Consider the following 27,814-nt stretch of genomic DNA (forward strand, 5'->3'; position numbering starts at 1 on the left):
TACTTTCTGCAACAACTGGGTTTATTAATATTTTTATACCTGTAACAATTTACTCGATATTAACAACGTCTCTTGCAACTGGAAGTGCTATAATAACAGGTTTGTTTTCTAAGTTAAACATAAGCAAAAGAAAAGACGAATATAAAACCATTGTCACTTGTATTAACTCATTTAAAGAACAGTTAGAGATGATAATAACATTAAATGGTGAAATGGATAACGAATATATAAAAGATACGTTGCTTAAGATCAGAGAACAACTTAAAGATATAAGATCATAAAAAGTCGATTTTCTCTATAATAAATGAGTAAGAAAACTATTAATTGGGATGTAAAAGAGATGATAAAAGAAACAACAGCTAAGAAAAGAAATGGAGAACTTATACCTGATGATATTCGATGCCTTATCGTGGGTTCATCTGGGTGTGGTAAGACGTTTTTGTTATTTAATTTTTTATTACATCCAGGTTGGTTAAACAATAATTACTTCTATATATATTCTAAAAGCATGAATCAGCCAAAGTATGAGCAGTTAAAAGATCGATTTGAAAAGGCAGAACTAAAGTTTAAGAAACAAATAGCAACGTTCTTAAGCAGTAATGATTCTATTGTACCTATTGATGAATGTGAAAAATACTCTGTAGTAGTGTTTGACGATTACATTTTGGAAAATCAAGATACTGTTAGAAATTACTTTACAAGAGGTAGGCATAGACATTTAGACTGTTTCTATCTTGCACAAACATATTCAAAAGTACCTAAACAGCTTATAAGAGATAACGTTAACTTCCTATGCATATTCAGACAAGATGATACTAATCTTAAACATGTGTATAATGAGTTTGTTGGAGGAGATGTGTCTTATGATAAATTTAAAGAGATATGTTCAAAATGTTGGCAAGAAGATTATGGTTTTATAGTAATTGATATGACAAGGAAGGTAAACAATGGTAAGTATAGGAACAAGATAAAACACTTCTTAAACGTTTGATGTTTATTGACGTTTATTGATGTTCTTTGACGTTTATTGATGTTCTTTGACGTTTACTGACGTTTGTTCGTTTCCTATATAATAAATGGATGAGAAAGATATTAATAAGAATATCAAGTTAAAGGAGTTCTTGATAAAGGGCTTCAAATCTTGGAAGAAAGAAAGAGCAGGTATATATGATAAATTTAAGACACAAGAACAACCTGTAATTGATGCTATTCAAAACTTAGGAAGTGAGATCAAAGAAGTAGCAGAACAAAATAAAAATCTAATAACTGAACTTGTTCCAGTTGTACATAAGACGGCTTCAATAGATCCTAGTCTACTAGAAACACCTAAAAAGATAACTTATGATAGTTCGTCAAGTAGTAGTGATACGCCTATAACAGGAGAAATAAAAGAAATGAGAAAACAAATTAACGACAAAGTTGAAGGAGTAGAGCCTTTAACAACAGCACAATCATTTGGTAAGATTGCAACGAAATATTATAGTAAAAGAAATGATAGTGTGTTTGGAATAAGAACTGTAGAAGAAGATGGAAAAATAATAAATAAAATGGGAAATTCTGAAGTTAAAGTGAATGATGATGATTTGATAATTAATGGTAAAACTTATAAGGGAACAGAAGGTCTATGGGAATTGTTAACGATGAATACTAATAAAACCATTGAAGATTATGATGATGATGATTTTGAACAGTACAAGGAAATAATAATAGAATCAGATGCTGCCTTCCAAAAATATAATCGAGATAAAAAAGTAGCATCTAATAGAGGTTCTAAGTACATTAATATTATCAAGCCTATTTGAGATAATTATATTAAACCATCTTTACCTCCAACTCCTAAAAGGACTGGTGAAGGAATTAAACAATATACCGAGATACATAAAGAATATGTATGGATGGATGATGTGAGAAAGTTAATTGATCGGTTAATAGTTATAGATGGAGAAGAAAAGGCTGGTAATAATAACTTTTATAATGAGAAAGTAGGTATAGTGAGTATGATTAATAATAAGCTTTCACAGTTTATTCCTAATGATCCAAAAGGTATAGGTTATTTGATTAAAATCTTAAATACATTACCACCACGATTCTGGAATGATAAGAAGCTTGGAAAAGGATTAGTAAATAATTTGATTAATAAACTCCCATTTGAATTACATATTCCAGGTTTCAGATTTTGCGGGCCTGGGACTAAGCTTCAAGAAAGGTTAGAGAGAGGTGATGACGGCATTAACCCATTAGATGAGGCTTGTAAAGAACACAATATATACTACAGAGACAATAAAGATACAGAGTCAAGACATATTGCAGATAAGGAACTAGAAACTAAAGCATGGAATAGAGCATTTAGTAGTGATGCGTCAATTGGTGAACGATTAGCTGCTTTTGGGGTTGGTACTGCTATGAATGCTAAGGTTAAGTTAGGATGGGGATTATAAGTTTTTAATTGTTATTATGTATGATTCTTTTATGGGTATATCCCATAAAAGCGTTGTTTCAAGATTTTCTTTATAATAAATGGATAGTGTTGAGAGTTACGAGTTACAAAGCTTTAAAGCTAACACAAGAACATTTAATAATTTGAATGAAGCTAACAAAGATATTGAGTTTGATTTCGATGTGGGGGATGGCTTTATACATCCACACAAAGCAGATTGTCATATGACTTTTGAAGTTGTTGATGCATCAGTCGGAGGAACATTTGGTGCAAATGATACTATAAAACTTGTAGATAACTTCTTACCATTCTTCTTTTCTCAAATTGAGGTTAGAAAGCATGGTGTTGTTATAGACAAGATTGAGCTACCAGGAATAACATCTACAGCTATCGGAACATTAAAGATTTCCAAACCAGAAGTTGAATATCTAAAACAAGCAGGATTTGAAACAGATGATAAACTTGGTCTAAGAAAGGACTTTAGTGTTTTATATCCATTAAGATTAATTCCAGGCTTTTTAAGTGATTATAAAGAGGTTATGTCGAAAGGTGGATTGAGAATAACATTTACAAAATCTAACAACAATAACGATGTCTTGTATAAATGGACTGGAACAGGGGCAGGTGCAGCAGCTCCTCATGATGGAAAAATAACAATAAAAAGTATGGAGATAAGAATGCCTATTGTTGAATACGAATCTAATTATGAAAACAAGTTATAGTTGAATATTCTTAAAGAACCTAAAATCATGTTTTCATTCCATACTTATCAATGTGTTCAAAAGACTGTTGTAGGTTCTTTCTTGGAGTTTGATGTTACTACTCAATTTAATTCTAGACAATTTGATATGCCTGATTTCGTAGTTGTAATGTTCCAAACTGATAGAAGTGGTAAACAAACAGCAGATGCAAGTAAGTTTGATCATTGTAAGGTAAAGAATATCTATCTTAAGAATGGAAGGAATGAGGTATTTCCAAAAGAATCAAGAAACTTAGATATTGCTAACAAGGATTATTTTAAGATGTACGAAGATTATACTGCATTTAAGAGAATAACATGTGGCAATATCGAAATGTACTATGATCCTAAAGAGTTTATAGATAACAGACCAATGTATGTGATTAATTTTAGTAAGAGGAAGAATGTATCGGTAAATGAGAGAACAAACATAAAGATTGTAGTAGATTTTGCAGAAGCTGTGGCTGCTAATACTATATGTTATGCGATATTAATTGGACAAAAGAACTTTACATATGACCCTAAGAATGAGAAAGTAGTAGAAGAGTTTTAGATAGTTAAATGTATGTTTTATTAAAGTTTTTCCATAAACAAAATTGATAAAAAATGATTAAATATTTTTTGGTGAAGATAAAAATTGAAGAGTGTTCGTTGATTTTCTATATAATAAATACGATGTCAAGTCATATTGAGCTTTTAAATAAACTTGGAAGTCTTGAACAAAAACAAGTTATTGGATTAAGAAAATTAGAATTAAATACAGAATATAAGATTGTGAAAATGGAGAAGATTAAAACTAAGTTTGGAAAGAGCATATTAATTGAGTGTGAGGAGTTTAAGGTATTTCTTCCACCTAGATTTACAAAACACTTAACAGATAAAATGATTGACGAGATCGTTAAAGATGGAATAAAAATCAAATACACTGGTTTAAAAGATAATTATCCAACTGTTGAGTTCTGTATGTAAATGAGGATTGGTTTTAAGAATTTCTCATAAAACGAGCATTTTCCTTATAATAAATAAACTATGGCTAATTATTTGAATAAAAAAATGACGTTAAAGCATTGAGATTCCTTCGCATAGATGACTTAGAAAAAGGTAAAGCGTACGAGATAACATTATGGAAATTGATTCAAACACAGCGTTATGGTCAAAGAGTTTTAGTACATTTAGATGAGAAATATAAGACGTTATTACCACAAAGATATAATGATGAAACTGAGCAAGTATTGAAAGATTTGAAAAAGTATAAGCTGTTTGTTAAGTATGAAGGTTTGAAAGATTTAGATAATGGTTATAAAATACATCAGTTTTACTTTAGAAATGAATCCAAAAAATAAAACTTGTAATTTTAAGTGTATAAGTGTTTTTATGATTTCATTATCAATATCCGAACTTGTAATTTTAAGTGTATAAGTGTTTTTTATAGTATCAGACTATAAAAACTAAGACCTAGAACACAATGTCATTTGAATTTTAAAGATACATGTATAAATAACGGATTTATTTGAGTTTTTTGTAATTATATCCTTAGAGTTATGCAATTTATAAGACTTTCAATAGATAGGAAATTTATTTGTCTATTGATTGTCGTTTGAATTTTGAAAATCGGTTAATATTTGACGTTTTTATAGCAAGTTCAAAATTTCGGGAATTTTTTACGGGTTTATTTTTGAGTTTTCGGGAAAATGTTATTCTTTAAAAAAGTCTTAGAATATTATTTGACTTATGGTAGAATTTTTATTTTTTCGATTTGTTGAAATTTTGTGGAGATATTGAAAAAGTGAAAAGTATCCTTTGGGTTATGCAACCATCTATGCATTTTTAAAAATTTGCTATGTTATTAGTATTCATTTGTCGTTTGAATTTTGAAAATCGGTTAATTAGGGACCGAGGAATTAAATAATAACGTTATTTGGGGTGGGACTGCAAGTGTGGCCAACTCACTTTTAACAATTATCATATTTATTAGTAATGGGGTGAATTCATCCCTATATGTTTTAAAGCGATATCTTGAAAAATTAAAATCCTGGAACGTTCCGAAAAAATATATTGAGTTGGAGACACTGACTTTCTTTTTTGAACATTGATGTTTTAGCTATATTTACCAGCTAGGTGGTTATGTTCAATAAGTTACTCACCTACTCAATAGATGGTGTTGCATGCGGTATGTTTCAGAATTATAAAAGCTAGAGATTTGCGGACAGATTTTGTATCAAGAATTTTCTTCAAAGTGATGATCTTGAATCGAAAAAAGCGGGACAGACAACAAGCCGTGACAGCTAGGACAGACAGCCAGGACGGACAGTTTTGGTGTTGTTATTATTACATACTCAGAAGAAGGAGAAAACATGTTAACTGGTATTATGCAAGTCACGTTTTACTTCCTCTTTCTTCTTTGCTATATATGTATATGTGTGCTCGACGGCTCATATTGTGAATGTGTGCGTGTGTGCAATTGAATGAAAGTGAATGCAGCGTCTGTATGCAACATAGTAAACTTTAAACTTTTATAATTCAGTTATTTGTGATCCGATTTACACCAAACAAAAACTATTTTTTCAATCAAAGACAGCACTATAAGTTACAAGTTTTAGATGTAAGATTTTAAGATTTTAAATGTCATAAAACAAATGTTTATTTAGCTTTACTCCCAATTTGAATAAGGCATCATCCTTACCCTCCATTTCAAAAATGCACTTATATAATCATTCCACTTCTTATTATTGATATGATTTATAAAGATATGATGGTTCTTAAAACTAAAATAGTAGTCTAAATTCTTATAGGGTAATGCATTATTCCACAGCTCGTGTATTTTATTAAGATGATATTTTGCTCTTTCATCAAGTTGAACTTTCCCATTCTTGTAGTCGATGTAAAATTCTAAAAACATTAATTTAATATCATTCAATTCGTTTTGTAAGTCTCTAAATTCTTTTTCAGATAATTGTTCAGGATTTACAACATGATAAGCAAACGCACCCATTTTTCTGTTTCATCATTTTGTTTGCTCATTTTATTCCTGCATGCTTTACACTCATCTCGTCTTGTATTACCATTTCTAGAGAACTCTTGGTATTGTTTTAATTCTCCACAAATTACACACTTTTTCATGTATTTATTAAATATAAAATATTCAAAATACTTAGTTCATTTTTGTTTGATTTTTAAATGTCATAAATACCTATATGCAGTGCAATTACTCAATTTACTTTGTTAAAGTACTATGGTTAGTAGTGGATTTGTAATTTTCGATGTGTATAATTAGATTCTATGCTGGAGGATTTCATATATAAAAAAGCCTGGTTTAAGGAAGTGGCCCCAGATTGGTTTTATGAATACTACTACTACTACTACTACTACTACTACTACTACTACTACTACTACTACTAATAATAATAATAATAATAATAATAATAATAATATCAAATATTACTAGCTAACTCGTGTGTGTATTTCGACAATATATAAGTAAGGCTGGCTGGCGCCCCCCCACTAATTTTTTTCGATGCGCCTTATGGGTCCACAGTGTCCAACGTTGGTCCCATCTCACTATCACCTCCTGTTCTCTCGATATAAGTTATCGACATTTTGCCTAAAGATTGCTCTGCCGTGGCTCCATGACTACCCATGACAATGACTCTTCGTTCATTTTGCATTGAAATCGCTTATTTTCCTGATTACTATGAGTGCATACTGTCCAACGTTGCTCCCATCACTCTATCATTTCCCGTTCTCTCGATATAAATTGCTAATATTTTGTTTGTAAGGGAGGTATGGCGTTACAATTATTACGTTTGAAGAAGAATTGAGGAAGATATTGCCTTGCCACAAACAACACCTATTATTATTATTATTATTATTATTATTATTATTATTATTATTATTATTATTATTAATATTAATATTTTACTTACCACTAATGTTGCCTACCTTTATTTGCAATGCAACGTGTTACTAAAAAGCAAATCAAATAACACTCCTCGCCATTCACGCTCCCGAACTCAAAATACATGATTTACAGCTCTTTGTGTTAGGGGAAAGCACATTTATTATATTATTCTTTCAAATAACACGTTTCACAAGTTACTTCACTTTCAATGTGTAATTTCATATCATCACTAACAATCATCTTGTTCCGATACGAAAATAACTCCCTCCTGCAAAAAAAAAAAGCCTGACCGTAGCGAAAGGGCGTGAACCTTCTTTAGGCGATTAATCGGGTCCAATATTTCAATAAGTCCCTGCACACAAATATCTCAGTAAAAGAGGAAAAGTTATTCAAACTTTCTGAATACCTATTTATGGGCGAACTTTGGTTCCCTTGGAAGTTTTTAAGAGTTTGAAGGGCCACCATTTTGAACATTTTGATCTGATTATTCCGGTTAACGAACTCATCAAGATATTTCAACAATTAATGTTTGTGCCAAGTTTCGTCTCAATTCGCTGAAAATTAGGGTGGTTATGGCATTCACAATTAGCGTTATATATATATATATATATATACAGATAGATAGATAAATAGACACACAGAGGGAGAGAGAAAAGGTGCTTTGCTCCTGCTCGCACCTGTGGTGCGTCAGAGCTAAACCGGGCCCCTTTGCAAAACGTATTGACCAGCCTAACCTAAACACAAACCTCTTAATTGCTAACGTAGAAACGTGGTCGGGAGGTGTAAAGCATGTAGGAATTGTATTTTTAATAACCATGAGTATGGATTCGAACACTCCACTTCCATGTTTTTCTTTTTATTTTTTGCAGCTACATCGGAACGTTCAATTATTATTCTTTACTAATTGCAAATGGCGTTTACATTCAAAATATGAGGAATTTTGGTGGCATTTGTTCCGATATTCTTCTCTTTCAAAATTAAGAAGAGAATAAAAGCAATACGCAAAGTCAAAAAGTATTATCAGTACTAAACATTACCAATAATAATGCTACGAAAGACTAAATACGACCTCTTTTACCATCTCTCATGAGCTGTATGTATTATTAACAAAATTTTTTAGAAACGTTCTTGACGGGAATTCGAACTCGCGTCCTTTTCATTTGTAAGCCAGCACCTTAACCACTACACCAAGATCATGGCGTGGTGAACGTTTAGTTGTCGGCGTATTTGTTGTATTTGTGTTTTATGTTCCCACTTCGACAATTTTTACTCTTTCTTCTAAGTTTAACAGCTGTTTTTGGCTTTCTCTTTCGGTGTCGTCCTTTATTTACACTATGCACTATTCGTATTCACAGCTTGTGCTCCTCTGGAATGTCTTATTCAGATTAAACTTTTCTTTTTGCCCCTCAGTAAACATTTGATTGATTTAATTCTCATACTCTCCACGGATGGAGCGCAGGAATGCCAGACTCGAAAAATAGGTGTATATTTACTTTCCTGACAGATAATACCATCGTAATAATATTTTAACCCCATAAAGTTGTTTAATTAACCAGTCCTAATTCTTCGAAATTGAATACTGTCGTTTACTTAAGGAGATCGCACCCATCCTTTTAGGTTGCCGATGATTGGCAAAGAGAAAATACTGCCGAAAAATTCAGGTAAAACAGGATTTATGTAACTGACATATTCCTCATTTTCCGGGACCCAGGTTGCTTCGTGTAGCCTATTTAAAGTTCGTCAGTGTCGATGATGCAAGGAAAGTCTCTTCCTCGTCGACCATAGATTTGAAGTGACTGCACACGTAAAGGAGCAAGGACATCTTTGAAAACAAGCTTTCGAGCATCTTTTTTGGACTTTAAACTTTAGTTTACCCCTTTTTAAATTCTTCTTGTTGTAAATCAGTGCAGAATTCAAATAAACTCGATTTTAACAGAAATATTCAAATCCAAAAATTAAAAAAAAAACAGTACGAAATGAATATTCGACGAATTAGGTGCTTAATATCTTATTTTGCTCCAAATCATGGATCGTTCCGTCGCGGAAAATATTATTTCACGAAAAAAGAGTTTTTTTTCTGTTTCACATCCGAAACCCCGTACAAGAATATAGTGGTATAATGATTTAAATCTGAAGTTTTAAATAATATTTTCAGAAACAGCGTTACGAGTGCGAACGCGAGGGCATTTTCAAGTGATGGTTACGATCTTTAACAACTAACTCCAGAAAAGCGTGTCCTGTAAATGCAATGCTCCGATAGTCTTAAAATGGAGTCTTATTGTATTGCAATACACGGGGTGTCCGTCACCAGTCATGCTGGTGTCTAGTAGCTTCTTCCAATTCTTTCTGCATGATTCAATTTATATAGGCTATAATTCGCCTACAAACGAAAAAGTAAACCCTTCTTCCCACTTGTCACACTTCGTAACGCAACGCAGAACCCTCCCCCCTTGCCGCGTTACGTAATATGTGGATGACCCATAAGTCAACTAGCGGAAACCTACAACATAAAGACAGAAACAAGAAGAAAGAAGCAATAACAACAAAAGAGGTAAAATACAGAAAAACGGTTCATAAAGTTCTCCTCAACTGGGTTCTAAAGTTTCTCTCAGAATTAAAAATGTTGCATATTATTGACAATGTATTGTAATTATGCGCTGATCTGTAAAACAAAGAGCGCTTACAGTTAATAACCTAATTGTCTCATAACTTACCAAGTTGAGAGAGCGAGTTCACCGCTGAGGAACACGGAAATTAATATCCTATAGTAAGAATTCAGAATCAATTTTGCCATTGATGATTTTATACTTGTAAAGTAACTCAGCTCGACGCGTCCGTTGTCAGAGAAACATAAGTTCATTAAAGTTATTAGTTCTTCTTTTGAATAATTACGTAACTCTAAAATTATAAATCTAATTATGGCAAGAAAGAAGTTTAATACAGAGTCAATGAGAGATAGATTAGTAGATACTGCCATGTTCTATATAGGAAAACAATATTCGGTGATCGGAGAAATAAAAGCCTTAAAGAACATTGTAAGGACAGGAAACTTTGTGAAATACGTTTTTGTCCATTATTTCGTTAAATCGAACTAAATTATCAACTTAGTAGTTTTTAAAGCATACTCAAACAGTTACGCTACGTTCTCCATACCTTACTATGGGTATTAATAATTGGGATAAAAAGGCCCTTCGGAACGATGACAGACAAACTTCTAGCATTGGAAGGCAAAAAGTTGGAATTTAGATTCGTCGGTACATAGTGCTTTCTTCCATTGTTCATCGTTTCAGTATTTATTTTATTTTATTCTTTTTGGCCCAGGATTATCTTTTTGTAATATTTCCTGCTCCAAGGAATGTATTTTTTCTTTGCTGCAATTATGTCCCCAAGACCATAGATGTGAAGATTCTGGGCCACCGTCCAATTTGATACCGATCGGAAATGGCTCTCCATAGTTCTATTGGTTCTTCCGAAGTGAATAAGGTCTGTTTCGTTTCATTGTTCTTAAAGTAAATTTGTCCTTAAAACAAGTTATTATTGTTAACGATCAGTAGCTTCCGTGTAATATTTATGTTACTTAGTAACAATCTTTCAGGAGTCCGGCGCACTATTTTGCCCGATCATTAAGCGATTTTTCACAGAAAGAGAGTCTCTTCTATCAAAATAAGCACTTCGACATGTGCTTCAACTTTTAGTTAACAGTCTCTTCCGCATTTTATAGTATTTGCATGTTCTTCATACTTTTCAACTGGTTCACGCGAATGAAAACACTAAGATCGAATATCAGATTTGCAATCCAATTTTGTCCATATTATGGCACGATTGAATAGAGCATACACAACTGTTCGTTGACATAAAGAGATAATTACTGGCAAAGGTTCATACACACACTACTAGATGTCGTTGAAACGATGCATCACCAAACAAAGCGTGATGATAGTCGTCTGTTCATTACTCACTCCTACCTGTTTTTTGCCAAGCAGTTTTCGTCAGTAAATTTGTCTCTAGATCAATAAGACCATGAATTTTCGTGTCCTTATATGAACAACACACTTCATTTTCAAAAACGAATTTAATAAATATACTTTAGTATGGACACAATGTCTTTTGTTCGGAAAATTCTGAAACAATAATAGTGCACTCAGACTTTTGACAATATATATAATACAATCTTCATTTTAATCGTGCAATGTCTTCTTCCTCTCGTAATGTATTTCGCGTCCCTTACATTCAATGTCATTGACATTGTTTTTTGAAAGATTATTTTATTATTTCATTAAAAATAGAATTAATGTATAGATTGTTTTCTTACGATGGTTACAGTAGGAGGTACATTCAAATAATTGTTTTTCAAGGTTAGGTTGCTTTGAGGTTACTATCCCATTTCACCATTGAGCATGTAGAAGACGTATACTCATGTAAAAAATTATTGTCGCACGTCTATAAATATGTTGTTCTAGGAATATAATTTGATAACGAACTCTCCCGGTATTTCTTATAATGTTAGTATGTGTATAATAGGGAAAGACATGTATATGCAAATTTCATGTCAAAAGAGTAATAAATAAGAACAATATAACGAAAATAAAACTTTCTTGTCAATTTAGCAACATTTTGTTTTACTCATTCTAATTTTCGTATTTATAATTCTTTTCCTATGAAATTTACCACAGATATACATTTCCCGATTATACACATAGTATTAGTATTAAAAGTACCCTGCAAAATCATTATCAAATTATATTCTTACAAGAAGACAGTTATAGATATTCGACAATAATTTTGGACATGAGTGTACATCAACTTAACATAGGGTACGAACCACCAGGATCTGCTCTCTAGTCATTTCCACGTGATGAAGCTGGATGTAGTAAATACGTATGCTTGTATGCCTCAATTGTAAAGGCAATTTATTTCCTATGTTTCAGATCGGGCCATCAGGCGGACTTCGCACGGGGGATTTGTTCGATCACCTAAGGAGAAACCAGGAGATCATCCAGTCTATCATTGGAGGGGATGGTTTCCAAATTCTTGATAGAGCTGTCACCACATGTCAATATAAAATCAGTGAGTGTCTTTTTTTCACTTTTTAAGCTTCGTAAACAGAACATGCTTTCGACTTCTCGTCTCTATGTACACAAAAGTGATAACATATTTTGGTGTAGATAGGTTTACAAAAATGTGCCAATGTTATATGCGCATATTTCTTTGTTTTACTTTTTAAGAAATGAAATTAATTCTTTTAATATGGCACGCTCATATCTGAAGGAAACCAAGTCCACTCCTGTTTATTTTTGGACATATTTCGTCTTTAAAATATATTTCTGAAACTCCTTTCACAGCTTAAAATATTCGTATTCAGATATTCTAAATAGCTCATACAACATGAAATATAGTGTTATCTTTCCATGTATTATGCGTACCGTACAAATTTTATCTCCTTTTCTGTAACTTCTATAACTGGACTTGATTCCTTTGTGTTTTGAACTCCCATATAACGTCTATGAGTGTTAAGGATACACATGTTAATGAAAGCCAATGAGTATATGGGATGATGTGGAAGAAAATGGGAGAATAAACTACATTCACTTTGCATATGATATGGCTCTTGCAAAGGAATCTAAAAGAAAAATTAATTGGATGTTAGAAAATTTGAAGAAGCGTGTGGAATATGAGAAAAAAAAGAATGTTAGGAAGAGAAAGGCAAAGGTGGCAAGAAGAAAGTGGCGTGTTTCAAATATAGAACTAGAAGTGTACAAAGTAGAATACGAGGGTAGTTATAGGATCCAAAGTAGCATATTAATGAAGTTTCGAAATGTGAAGTGAAAAGAAAAAAAGAGCCTTTATGGAGAACAAAAGCGTATTTTCTTGATTATTAAATAAAGAGAATAATGAAATATTTCGTATAGTGTTGTGATTTGACTGAAACAAACATTACGAAAGAGCGATGTAGATGATTCAAAGCGTACGAATTGTGTGTGGAAAAAAGTATACAAAATTAGCAGTGTGGTCTCAAAGTACAAGAAAATGTTACGTAAGGTTGTTAAAGTAAGTACAAATATTGTATATAGTTAAGGGGAGATGTCCGTGTTTGGGGTCAAAATTTTGGATTTCTGACGTTTCATTTTCGGAATCTACATTTTCAGAATTTGAATCAATTTCAGAATCTTTGAAGTTTCATTGCTAGAAGTTTATGTTCGTGCAACATCAGGTTCCCTTCAAGAACTGCGCATTATTGTCTCCTTCTGTTGTATTTTCAGGCTTAAATATATCTATTTTCAGTTTTCAATTTGTTTGATCATCCCATTCCTCTGTATTGCTGTAGTAAATATATTTTTGCTTTGTCATTCCCAAAAGAATACACACTTTATTTTGCTTACAATTATTTCTGCGTTCACAATTTTTTGTTTTTCTTATTATTCTGTGTTAGTTAACTTAGCCAATAGGAGGTAAATGTAGACTGAATGTCAAAGAAATTGATGGAGGACATGAATATTATAAGAAAGCAATCAGGGAAAATCTTGGCAACCTTCATAAGATGGAGAAAGCAGTGTGGGCAACTTCCTTTCATAAATATTCAACTAACGAGAAACCAACGCATATGCTTTGTACCAAAGGAGAGTTTTCTTGGAGTAGGTATAACAGATCTCAAGCAACTGGAGAACATTACGAACGTAAAAGCACTCATTGCCTCCTGGAGTGATGGATGCTATCAAACTTATCTTGCGGATCCCCTTTTCGGAAAAATGTTTGCATAGGAAAACACAGAACCCCAATGAAAGTTGCAATGCACTGATATGACAACGATGTCAAAAAAAAAAAATACATTTGTGAGTTCTAAAATCGCACAAATTGCAGTGTATGATGTTGTTTTGTGTTTTATTAGCGTACGTGAATCAAGAAACGATATTCTGGGAAAGATGGGAATTTCAAGCGATGAATACAGCTCGAAACCACTGCGAGACATGGACTGAAAACGTATAACAAAATCTAAGTTGGGGGTCCTGAAGCTTATCAAGGAATCAGGAATGAAGAAACAAAGTTGTAGGAAGGGTGAAGAAAACACAGCCGAAGACGAAGAATATGGTTATGATCCTTTCTGAATGTTGTGATGCGTCTTATTCCTGAAAACCTATTCTAAATCTTAAACTTCTCAAAATTGCATTTTTGGACATATATGTACCATTTTCTCACAAACTATGAACGATAAAGTAACCAAATTTTGCACAAATCTTACTTATATGTACCTCTATTTACTGAACTAGAATTATAACGTAGTTCCTTTATTTGCCTCAATTACTCTTTGGTGAAGATAATAAAAATCACATCATTAAAATTTCTCGAATTTTAAAAGCTAATTATTGGCTTTGCATGTAACCTAGAAAAATAATCCTAGTTCAGTAGCATTACCAGCCACTGTAGGGTGCGTGGTATAAAAATTAAACGAATCCCTTCGGTAGTTTCCAAGGAACAGGTACATACACTTTAAGAGCTGTGATAAAAATTTGATCCTATGTAAATATGGTAAAAGGCAAGACAGAGGGACAAAAATTAACACAAAAATGTTGAACTTCTATACATATCTATCGTCCAAAAATTAAACTTCTGCAAGCAATAGCAAAGCGTGGGTTGGCAAATTTCTCGTAGCAGTCAAAACACGAACATTCCCCTTTAAACCAGGTAACTAAATAAGTTAAAATATTATTTGAATATAAATTGTTGTTATGGGTGTGGTAGAAGGTAAAACAGGGAGAGAAAGAATACTATTATAATTAATTGGCGTTATTAGAGGGCAAGTGTATCGGAAATTAGAGATTAACGCAGTGTCATAAAGGATGGAAACAATTAGTCTGGTTAAATGTAAAACCAATGAGGGAGTGATATCAATTCTGGGGAGATGGTAACAGTGCCATGTATACAGCACATGAAGAAGTATGATATCTTTGGAATGATCATCTCTCAATTAATAATGAATCCGGAAGCAGCACTAGATTTCTACAATTTCGGTTTTAGTAGTGACATTAGAGTGGAGATGCAATATGTTTTTGGGACGCTTAATTGATTGCAGAAGCTGACTTTTTCCTACCTAATTTTGTTTTGAGTCTATAGGAATTGATGTTAGCAACCGATAGTAGTAGGTGTTTGCTACTTCCGGTTTGAGTAAATTGTGAAGAGAACACTATTTGTATAACACTAAATCGATTAAAACATTTCACGTTATCTTTGATCATTTATGCTTTACGTAGATCAATATTGAAACCGCAATCTGTACTCGATTTTTATATTTCCAATTTTAGTATAGAATTAAGGATGGAGATGAGATATATATTCTCAGGGCACTTAATTGACTACAGGAAACCCTACCCGCAATCTATTACCGTTTTTGCTTTATAGTGAGCAACGTTAAAATTAGAAGTAGTTTACACTTCTTGTTTTCAATACCATCTCCATCAACATGGGCGGCGATTAGGGGGGGCAAGAGGGGGCAGTTGCCCCCGCACTTTCTTGAAGTTACTACTTAATGTATATAGTTTCATTTGGAAATGCAAAGTTTTGTATGTATTACTGGTTCATAGAAACAAATGGTGTCATATAATATTTGCCGTTGCTTGAGTGCGTATTGGTTATTTGTGGAGTTAAGAAAGCTACAGGATTTGCGTTTTAATTGCAATTCAAAGCAATTAATATTGCAATTGAGTATTTCTTTAAATGTCGTAGCATATGCTTGTAGTATTTATTGTGTTTCATTTTCTAAGAGTAATAATATACATTTAATGGCACGTGTGGTATTAAAATATAAGTTGTTCATTTATCTCCAGTTTCAATATAACTTTTGCAAAACACGCCTCATTATTCGTTACTATGATTAATATTATATTTTCTATTTATTTGTTTTGCAATTAGTTATTAAATAATCTGATCACACAATTTTCCAGGCAGAATTTAAAGATGTTCATGAACAAGGAATCAATTTTCATCTTACACTTTCGTTGTTTTAGAGTACAAACGGCTAGTATCCACTTGCCTTGCTCTTGTCAATTTACTTAATAAAATATCAAATACGATATACGGTATTTCAACTGAAAAAAATACATACATAGACAGTGTATATATATAAAAATAAAAAAATACATAAGTCATAAGACATAAAAATACATAAGTCTCACATACATAGACAGACAGGATATATTTTACAAAAGAATTTTAGTTGGTAATTCAAATTCTTTAAAACAATATTAGATATAATTGAACTGAGGAAGAGAACTTGATTTTGACATCATGTCAGAAGAAACTGTATCCTGCAGGATGTGCTTAAGTGCAATGGAGGGAAAAACATAAAGAGATTGCAGTTGATGGATGGTGAAGAATAGAGCAACCCACATTATGCTTTATTTTTGGTGTAATTATGCTTTATTTTTTTCCAAATTATGCTTTATTATGCTTTATTGTTAATTTCAGTCGTTGTTTTATATTAATCGTGTATAATGTAAAATATTTAATATACATTAAATATTCTAAATATCTTGATCTATTTATTAATATTTTACGCAACCAGTTTCTTTCATATTTAATAAAATTTCTACTTAATTCATTGTAAAGAGATATGCTTTACTCGAGTGAGTTTTTTTATCACTTGTGTGCGCCTTAGAGGTGCATATATACAGAAAGGGAAAGTAAAAGATATCACAAATACAGCAAGTGCTCAAGTTCAAGAGGTACACATAACAATATAGTGTGGAGTTCTCGTGTACTATTCGTTGTTGGCGGAAAGTTTTATTCATTTCCTTTTTTGCTTCTCCATGTCAAAGGATTACACCAAAAAGTTAACAGAAATAAAAATTAGCTTTTCATTGTTGCATTGTTATGTTCTCAATGATTTTGCTTTGTAAATATTGGTTTTAAAAAATATTAATATAGTATGTATGTTAAACATGCAGTTAAACAGAATTTTCCAAGAATTGTGCTATATATTTTAAATATGAACAAAAACACCAGAGGTGCAAAAAGTGCAGCCAAGTTCGTCAGCTTCAAAAAGTGTTGAGATGAGGATGGATGAGCCAAGTTCCTTGGCCACTGCATCTGAAAGGGACACTGGAACTTGGCGCGAGGTGTCTAACATATTCGAATACATTAAGATGTATGTTCCTAGTTTCACGGCCGAGACATTTCAGTCCTAAGGCTAGTGGTGACACCCAAATCCACCACGCTCACAAACACCACCCCTAAGGCTCGTTAACATCATTTACTTTGACACTTCGTGGAGGAATATAAGTTTTCCTTGTCTGGGTTTCGAATCACCAATCTTACTGCAGTATTCTGTATATGTGCCTTAGCTCATTAGCAAAGTTGATATTCCTAAGGTTGATGGTGGTCCCAAACCCACCACGCCCACCACCACTATCCCTAAGATTCCTTAACATCATTTTCCTTGACACCTCGCGCCAAGTTCCAGTGTCCCTTTCAGATGCAGTGGCCAAGGAATTTGGCTCATCCATCCTCATCTCAACACTTTTTGAAGCTGACGAACTTGGCTGCACTTTTTGCACTTCTGGTGTTTTTGTTCATATTTCACTTCTTTTTGTAGTTCATCATGTCAATATCGTATATTGAAATTCTCAATTGTGGCATATTGCTGGATTTAAATTTAAAATTGTACATTTTTAAAGGAGTCATAATGTGTCACATACAACATTAGTTCCCAAGGGCTCTCCCACCGGGAATCGAACCCAAGACCTGTACAAGAAAGGCGCACATGCTAGCCAGTAGAACAGCGGGGAGGATTTATTCTATCAAATATCTGTCAGAGCGTTATGTCCAAACGAGATTCCAATTCTTTTACTCGAACTACAAAATCATGATTGCTAACAACTCAGTTTTCACTGCCTAAATACGAAGAGTATCAACAGGGCCCAAAACCCTTGATGCTGAATCCTCGCTGCTACATCACTAGACATAGCTGGTGTTTCAATATACTTAGTTGTTCTCTACCTTTTCACATTGCGAAATTACGGAGTTCATTACATGACGCGCATGTTGCGCAGTTTCATACTGCCTCGGGTTTTCCTTCCAATGATATACACCTTTCAAATAGCTTGTAAACTTAATAATATTTGCCACCAACATATCCTAACTGTATATAAAGCTACATGAACTGGCATAAATTAAAGAGGTGGTTCCGGTTGACGTGGAAAGTTGAAATGATGAAGGGGGATGAAGAATTTTCCCATGTTATTTAAATGTTTTTTTTTTTTTTTTTTTTTTTTTTTTTTGTTTTGACATATAATCTCATGTTTTAGGAACTTGGAATTGGAATTTAAAAAATTGAAATTCGGTATGCTTGTACGTTTTCATTAGTATTATCTAAGTAAATCAGTAAAAATAAACAATTCCAACTTTAGAGTGGTTTACTGGAGAACTGAAAAATCTTTCCCATGGTACGTATTTATATGGGACACCTTTTACACCCCAAAATTATACGGCACTTCCTGTAGGGCTACAATAATTAAATTTGACGTGATTGTAGCTTTTCGGAACTAACCGACAGAAAAATTGCCAAAAGTGAATATTTTTAATTTTTAGGGAGTCTAAAGGGGAGATGAAGAAATTCCCTATGCTATTTAAATAGGCCTTTTTTTGGACAAATAATCTCATATTTTAGGTACTTGAAATTGGAATACAAACGTGAAATTCGGTATGCTTCAATGTTTTTGTTAGTATTACCTAAGTAAGTCAGTAAAAATGAAAATATCCAAATTTAGAGTGGTTTTATGGGGAACAGAAAAATCTTTTCCATGTTATTTATATTGGACGTCTTCTAAACCCCAAAATGTTTAAGCACTTCCGGCAGGCTTAGAATGATGAAATTTGGCACGATTGTATCCTCCCGGGACTAACCAACAGGAAATTGCTAAAATTGAATATTTTTAATTTTTAAGGAGTCTAAAGGAAGATGAAGAAATCACCATGTTATTTAAATAGGCGTTTTCTTGGAATACAAAATCTGATCTTTTAGATACTTGAAATAGGAAAAGAAACTTGAAATACGGGAATTGTAAGCTTAAGAGGTGTGAGGAAGTAGGACGAGCAAAGGCGAGGGTGTGGGGGCGAACCCCCGAAGGGCAAATTCAGGAAATATGAAGAGCAAAAGGCACGAAATTCACTGTTGATGAAAAGGCTAATACGTAAGAGATTCTCACACTGTTCACAGATAGAGACACGAAGTATCAAGAACATTTTTACATAACGACTGTGGTAACTATAATATATCTCTGATACCAATATATTTACGAAATCGGTTACATTTTGTTGCTAGTCTCACATAAGTTCGAACAATTGGATTTTTCATTTTTTCGAAAACTCCATTAATTTTAAATATTCTCACCTCTACATTATCTTACTTATCAAATTAATTTCAATATCTATTTAATACCAATGTCTACAATAAAGGAAAAATATTCACCGAAAAAAGACAAAATATTGGCTTTCCTTGTCTGGGTTTCCAACCACGAAATTTATGGCAGTATGTAGGTGTCTTAGCCCACGTTTTTAAAAGTTAACTGATTCACAGAACGTGCCTCATTAACTTGCTTAACTACTTATTACTAGCTTTCACTTATTTTACTCGCACACTGAGAAAAACTGTATGTGGCGTACGTAAAAACGTTTGTTACATGTCTAAATCCTGTAGTTGTTGGACTTAACGTACACTAAACGTATAATTGAAAAAAAGTATATTTGAACGTACTTTCCGTTTTAATGTTCCGAATAAACGTACTTTCCACACGAACGAAAAGACTGTATGTAGGCGGTCAGGATCTCACATACAGATGGCCGTATGTAACTTATAGCTGACGTACGTAATATTAGATGTTAGATGGTAGAAGACAGTTAGATGTCAGACATCCTGCAACGACATTGTGTAAGATCTAAGCGGGAAAGAGGGCAGTGCGTATGTAACATATGGATAACGTATGTGAAGTATAGCCAATACATCAGCGAGGAGGGCACCAACTCGACCACTCAGACGATTGACAACATTATCACTATGCACATGATGTGTTCAATAACGCAATCGTTCCCGATTTCTGATTGTAAGGAGATTTTTTTTTTTTTTTTTTTGCTAATGAAAAAATTTCCGTAGCAAATTCCTCAAATTTCATTTTCAAGCCGTTATAGTGTACCTTTATGGAGAGTTTCGCATCTTTATCTTATTAAGAAGTACCTAATGGCTATGGACAATTTTTCGCCCATAAAAATTCCCATAGCACATTCCTTAAATTTGGAACCTTTATTTACACAGGTCATTACATAAGATAGTTATCATTATGCAGAGTTTCAATTCTCTATCTCATTTGGAAGCACCTAATCAATGATAAGTGAGTAAATGAACCGATCTCTGTTTGAGTAAGGGCAATTTTTCGCCCGTAGAAAATCCCATAGCACATTCCTTAAATTTCGGATATTTTTCATATTCAAGCCATTATAAGCTATCTTCGTGTAGACATTCACATCTTCATCTCATTGGGAAGTACCTAATGGCTACGGACAATTTTTCGTCTATAAAAAATTTCCCAAAGCACATTCGTCACATTTCGGACTTTTTCCATACTCAGGTCATTATAAGATACCTTTATGCAGAGTTTCACGACTTATCTCATTGGAAATACAAAATCAATGTGATGAGCGAGTGAGTGAACCGATTTCTGCTTGACTAAGGACAGTTTTCAACCATAAAATTTTTCCATAGCAATTCCTTAAATTTCGGACATTTTCCATACTCAAATCATTATAAGGTACCTTTATGCAGAGATTCATCCTTCTATCTCATTGGGAAGTACCTAATTAATGTTATGAATGAGTCAATCATTGAATGAACCGATTTCTGCTTGGCTACGGACAGTTTTCACCCATAAAAATTTCCTTTAGTACATTACTTAAATTTCAAACCTTTTCCATACTCAAGTCATTATAAGGTACCAATATACAGACTTTTACGTTAATATTTCATAAACAAGTACTTAATCAATGTGACGAGTGAATGAATGAACCGATATCTGCTTGGTTAAAAATAGTTTTTCGCCCATAAAAAAATTCCCATTGCACACTCCTCACATTAAGACTTTTTTCACACTCAAGTCATTATAAGGTATCTTTATGCACAGCTTCACGTCATTATCATTGGAAACTAACAAATCAATGTGATAAGTGACTGAATGAACCGTGCTTTGCTAAGGACAGTTTTCCGACCATGAAAAATTTCCAATAGCACATTCCTCAAATTTCGGAATTTTTTCACACTTAATCCATTATAAGGTACAGTACCTTTATGCAGAGTTTCACGTCTCTATCTCATTGGAAAGTACCTAATCAGTTTGATGAGTGAGAAGACGAACATATTTATGTTTGGCTAAGGACAGTTTCTCGCCCATTAAAAAATCCCATAGCACATTAATCACTTTTCGGACTTTTTCTGTACTCTAGTCATTATGGGGTGCTTCTATGCAAAGTTTCACGTCTATACCTCATTGAGAATTACCTAATCAATTTGATGATTGAGAGAATAAAACGAATTCTACTTGGCTAAGAACAGTTTTTCGCCAATAAAAAATTTCTTATAACACATGCCACACATTTCGGAATTTTTCTATGCTCAAGTCATTATAGGGTAACTCTATGCAAAGTTTCACGTTTCTATCTCATTGGGAAGTATCTAATCAATTTGATGAGGGAGAGAATGAACCGATTTGTGTTTGACTAAGGACAGTTTTTCGCCCATAAATAATTCCCATAGCACATTCCTTACATTTTGGACTTTTTCCATACTCAGGTCGTTATAGGGTACCTTTATGCAGAGTTTTACGTCTCTATCCCATTGGGAAGTACCTAATTAACTTGATCAGTGAGTGAGTGAAACGATTTCTTGCTTGGCTAACGAAAGTTTTTTGCCTATAAAAACTTTCCCATTATAAATTCCTTAAATTTCGGACTTTTTCCATACTCAGGTTATTATAATGTACAATTGTGCAGTTTCACGTCTCTGTCTCATTGAAAAGTACCTAATCAATTTGATGAGTGAGTGAGTGAAACGATGTTTTTTTCATGGCTAAGGATAGTTTTATACCCATAAAAGATTTCTCATAGCACATTCCTCAGATTTCGGACTTTTTCTATACTCACGTCGTTATAGGGTACCTTTATGCAAAGTTTCAAGTTTCTATCTCATTGGGAAGTACCTAATCAATTTGATGAGTGAGTGAGTGAAACGATTTTTTTCCTGGCTAACGACAGTTTTTTGCCTATAAAAAATTTCCCATAGCACATTCCTCAGATTTCGGACTTTTTCCATACTCACGTCGTTATAGGGTACCTTTATGCAAAGTTTCAAGTTTCTATCTCATTGGGAAGTACCTAATCAATTTGATGAGTGAGTGAGTGAAACGATTTTTTTCCTGGCTAACGACAGTTTTTTGCCTATAAAAATTTTCCCATAGCACATTCCTCAGATTTTGGACTTTTTCCATACTCACGTCGTTATAGGGTACCTTTATGCAAAGTTTCAAGTTTCTATCTCATTGGGAAGTACCTAATCAATTTGATGAGTGAGTGAGTGAAACGATTTTTTTTCTGGCTAACGACAGTTTTTTGTCTATAAAAAATTTCCTATAGCACATTCCTCAGATTTCGGACTTTTTCCATATTCACGTCGTTATAGGGTACCTTTATGCAAAGTTTCAAGTTTCTATCTCATTGGGAAGTACCTAATCAATTTGATGAGTGAGTCAGTGAGTCAGTGAGCCTGAAAACAGCATATTTTGGGGACCCAGTACTCGAATATGGTTGAAGGTAGGAATGTGAGATTTGGCATAGAAGTACATCTATGGAATATCTCTTTACATTCTAAATTTCATGTTTCTACCCTTAATAGAATCGGTTTTACAAAGCCTCGAAATCGGCAATTTTACCCAAAACTCTTGTTCGTTTATAATATGCTTACGGCAGTGCAGGCCAGTTTTCATTTGCTTCGCGGAACTTGGCTGCCATGCACTGCCGTGCATGTTGATTATGCTTTATGCTTTATTTTCTACAATTATGCTTTATTATGCTTTTAAAATTAGTTTCTTCTGGACCCTTAGACAACCACAACCATGTTCAAGGTACCAACCATATGTCTAAATTGCTATTATGATTTTTATGCTTTTGGGCTGCTCTAGTGAAGAAGCAGAAAATTGTTACGTAGAGAGAAGCAGTTGGATGAGAACTGAAACGCTGTAGAAATTCCTCAATTCATGCAAGTAGCGTGCCAAAAATGTTAGGTAACGATTGTTAGTTGGGATGAAGAAGTGTCTGGAATATATGTATCGAAGCAAGAGGTGCTTTATACTTTGAAAAGGAATGTATTTGGATTTTTCAACGGTTAGCTGCTTAAAGCCATTATTAAGTTTGCAGTACTTATAGATTTCCAGTATTTCCGTTCATAAATGACTTTTCTTAGCGTGGTCGGTGTAGGATAACTTAACCAGCTACGTCCTCCTTCAACCGGAATTCTAACCCTTGTTTTCGTTACTTCACGCAATGACCAATTTAAACGTTGTTATATACAGCTTCCGCTTTCCAGGTTACTCATCTCTACTAACGAGACAAAAGTTTAACTTTATTAATAGATAATCATAATTAACTAACAATTCTAATGAGCATTATCATTTTAGGTGCGTCAGATACTTGCGAAGAAGCCCATTCGTTTCTGCAATGTGTGGAAGGGGGAACCAACCCATACGTAAGTATTTCTTTTGAAACGAACACTTCCACAAGGGACACGAAACATTTCTGCGGCTAAAAGTTTGAATGTTTATTTACAATCGTTACAAAGTTTAGTAGCAAAGAAAATGTATAAAGCCTGCTGGGAAACGTTTACGTCATTAACTTTTAAAGATGTTAAGCCTTTCAAATAGATCTAGTTATTGCTTTTTCTTATTTATCCTGACAACTCTTCTATCTATCTTATTCAGTAGCAAAACACCATCAACAGATACAATAATACTCATTGCTGTTTCTCCATTAAATTAACTCTGACATTTTTCATATAATCTTTTATTTAACCTCAATATCTTAACACATTTCACCCTCAATATTTTACTGTTTCAATTATCCAAATACCATCAACTTTTAGTACACTATTTACCCATAAACTCATTGCCAATTTACTCAAACATACATCTTAATTCTATCTCAATACACAACATTTTCATAGCAACGCTCTTCTTTTTCTTACTTACAAGCATGTCACAAACTTAAAACACTTCACTCCCAACAAAAGAGGAGAAAAATATCCGTAAAATAAGAGTATTTTATGATTTTTTATCTTTAAACTTTAATTGAAATGCATGTCCAAAGAAAAGAACGAGGCTCAAATGTTCCTATTTTCCCATATAAAGGATGGACATTTGAACAAGGAATAAATGTACAAAAAAGTATATGAAATTCCATGACCAATTAAAGTATATACATTTACATCCAGCCTCTTAGAATCAGTATTACACTTTTGGCAATGATTCATAACAAAAAGAAACCTCTGTAATAGCTATTTACATCCTCACTTGGTAACCTACTTGATATTATCTTCCTACATACTATAAAAGTAACCAAGAAAGTTCTACCGCTATTTCACCCACCACCTTCGAACATCGATATGTCACCTAAGAAGTATCTGGAAGATCAAAAATAGTCCCCATCAGAATCGACGACCTTCTACCAACGTTCTGGAACGCCATGGATTCCATCGCGATACAACTTGGTGGGCCGTGAAGCGAAGAAAGCATTAAGTGTATTTTGCACTTCTACTAGGAAACTGAACTGGCGTCCTCTTAGGTAATTGTTCAAGTTATGGAACAGGCGATAATTGGACGGTGCAATGTCCAGAGAGTATGGCGGATGCAATAGTGTTTCTAATCCAAGCCGTAGAATGGTGTCCCGAGTCATCCTAGCCACGTGAGGCTTAGCGTTGACCAGTAACAGGAGGACCCCTTTGCAATTCAGAAGTGCTGGCTCCAGAGTTTTGAGGTTTTCTTGAACACAGCTCAACTGCTGACAGTACACAGTTACATTGACGCTCTGACCACCTGGTAGCAGTTCCCGATTCACGATGCCGCGAGAAGTCCACCAAACACACTGGAAGACCTTCTTCTTGTGCAGTGCTGCTTTCGGCTGTTTTGAAACAAGTTCATGGGATGCTAACTAATGATGACGGCGCCGTGGAGCTTCTTACAGGACCCATTTCTTATCACGTGTCAACACCCTGTCCAGAAATGGCCACAGTGTAACTGAATTGCCACAACCATGTAATATGCCATTACAGTCTAGTGAAATTATGTTTTTAATAGGAGGGTGCCCGAAATTTTTTGCACCGACTGTACTTGACGTTTAACAAAAAATTTCTGGCTGTTCAGATAATCCGTAATTTTATTTGTTATTCTATTTCAAATTAACATGGAAAAACTGTAAAAATTCATTAGGAATTATAGTTTTGGGAATCAATACCTTTATTTATATTTTAAATTAGTTATAAGTCTTGTATATGGATGTGTAGATGGATTATTATAATTCCTACGGTGTCAGTGCTATCCGAAAATATAGATCCACTATTGGACGGAACTTTTCAGATCAAATAACCAATCTAAAATTCGACAGAATTTTCAGGACCACCCTTCACCTCTCTTTTAGATACCTAGGTCCTTCTAAAAAACTAGTTTAATCCAGATTTTACCAAATTTTATTCGCTTCAAAGCCCCACCGCCAAAATGCTTAGTTTTGATTGGATGATAAACCCACGCGATGATATTAGGGCGCAATTATTCCATTCTACGCCGGAAAATCTCACTGACAACAGCCAGATTCGGATCTCCAGCTCAGAAAGATAAAAATGAGCTAGAAAAACTGCAGTAAAAGGTAAAACTAATATAATAGTCGAATAACTACCAAGCAGGAAGCTACGGAGCCATAATTTGTTAGTTTTTCATAGTAAAAACCGGACTGAAGAAATAAAAAATAGATGACGCCATGTTGTGCAGATATTGTTAGTTATGGACAGGCTTTGTAAAGTGCATCAGTTTGCGAGTTTTCTTAGGAATCTATAAACAGTTTCGGAGGAGTGGTGTTTTCTCCCTTAAAATATTCTTATCCTTAAAATTATTCCTTTTCTAGTTACGTAAGGCCTGCCTCACTACCGTTTGTGTTCGTGTATGTAGTGGATGTGATTTCTTTTTGTATTTATTTATTAGTAACATGGCGGTATTTAATTTTGTGGTAGTCAGTCCAGTAATCACAATGCACGTGTAAATTTCAGTAAGGGCTCCTATCTGACTCCCAAATTGGGAGTACGGCTTCCAGCGGGATGAGTTGAACATTCAGTTTGTTCCGGGTTCCTGCCCCTTCAGGGCAGGGGTCCTATTGCTAGCTAATACTCCGATATGTCCCCTCAGGGCATCGATTAAATAGGTCGAGTAAAGAATATGATTTAGTAAATATAAGGGCCAGTTGGCCCTGTTCATTTCTTTCCTTTCGTTACCTTTCATAGAGCCGATTTAACATGGTAAAATCTGAACGATTTCTGTGTATATTTATTAGTATAACATGTATTAATGTAGTGTGTAGTATGAATGTGGCATGATGTGTCTTGTAGTTTAAGTAGTATGTGTATATTTGTAATGTAGTATCAGTGATAGTGGTAGTTAAGTGATGAAAGAGTGTGTTGGACAGTGTAGTATTTACTATGCGATAAATTCTTTATTATTCCGTCATTAAGTGAACTCATACACGATATTTAATAGTGAACGTAATATAGTATAATGATTCCGTGTACAAGGTCACATTCAGTTGTTCAAGGGTTCATTATATCGTCGCTAGCCCTAGTGTCAGAAGTCAGTACTAACCGCCATTCTTCCGTCGAGGTGCTTAGTGATTTAGTTTTCATGAAATTGACCTTTCTTTCCGAAATAAAACCTAGAAGGTATAATTCACAGCCCATATGAATGTACAGTTAGGTCAAGTGACCCAAAATTAATATATTCTGAAAGTTTCAACATTCTGCATAGTCTAGAAATCTAAATATTTAAATAAATAAACAATACGTAAATTTTTAACAGAAGTCGGGCGATATGATGCTAGTTCTTCGCTTTGAAATTATATTAAATGTCCATTTTTCTTCGTGGCTGTAGAATTTCATTGTTGATGCAGAATTTTATAAACATTAGACATTATCGCAGATAATTCTATTTTCAGTGAACATATATAGGATTTTTTTTTCTTTCGTTCTTAATAAAGCTACCAAGTATTACATAGTATTGTGTGTGTGGTAAAAGAGTCTTGGGTTCGAGTGAGGTTGTCGTGCGGTGATCGGAATGGGAAAATGTTTGTAGTGATTATAGATTTTAAAGTATTATGATGAAATGTGTAAATAGGCTGGGCGTAGATAGAGGAAACAGGGTGTTTGTAGAATATAGCGTCGTGGCAAATGAATATTAATGTGAATATGAATATTAATAAGTATATGAATATTGTAGTAGATGAATATAGAATATAGGACACCCATATAGTTAAATATATAGTAGCCCAGTGAATACTTCGCCGTGTGTTGATATATATAGATATTGAATAGATACGTGTAACTACAAACATCTCAGGTTCTGACCCCTGCACCATAATATCACGCGGACCGGAGGGCGATATATAGTCGGACTACGGTAAT

General features: G+C 33.7%; 1 protein-coding gene across 2 annotated transcripts in view; it reads left to right on the plus strand.

The window, feature by feature from the left end:
* Positions 1-27,814, plus strand: part of LOC145691522 (uncharacterized) — a 77,292-nt gene that overhangs the window by 35,007 nt on the left and 14,471 nt on the right. For both annotated transcript variants that reach the window (XM_081766931.1, XM_081766932.1), the window contains exons 5-6: positions 12,003-12,141; positions 23,781-23,848. In XM_081766931.1, the coding sequence (XP_081623057.1) occupies positions 12,003-12,141; positions 23,781-23,848 (207 nt within the window). The remainder of the gene's footprint in view (positions 1-12,002; positions 12,142-23,780; positions 23,849-27,814) is intronic.

Source organism: Thermobia domestica, chromosome 8, assembly GCF_964235325.1.
Source record: "Thermobia domestica chromosome 8, izTheDome1.hap1.1, whole genome shotgun sequence".
Classification (NCBI taxonomy): domain Eukaryota; kingdom Metazoa; phylum Arthropoda; class Insecta; order Zygentoma; family Lepismatidae; genus Thermobia; species Thermobia domestica.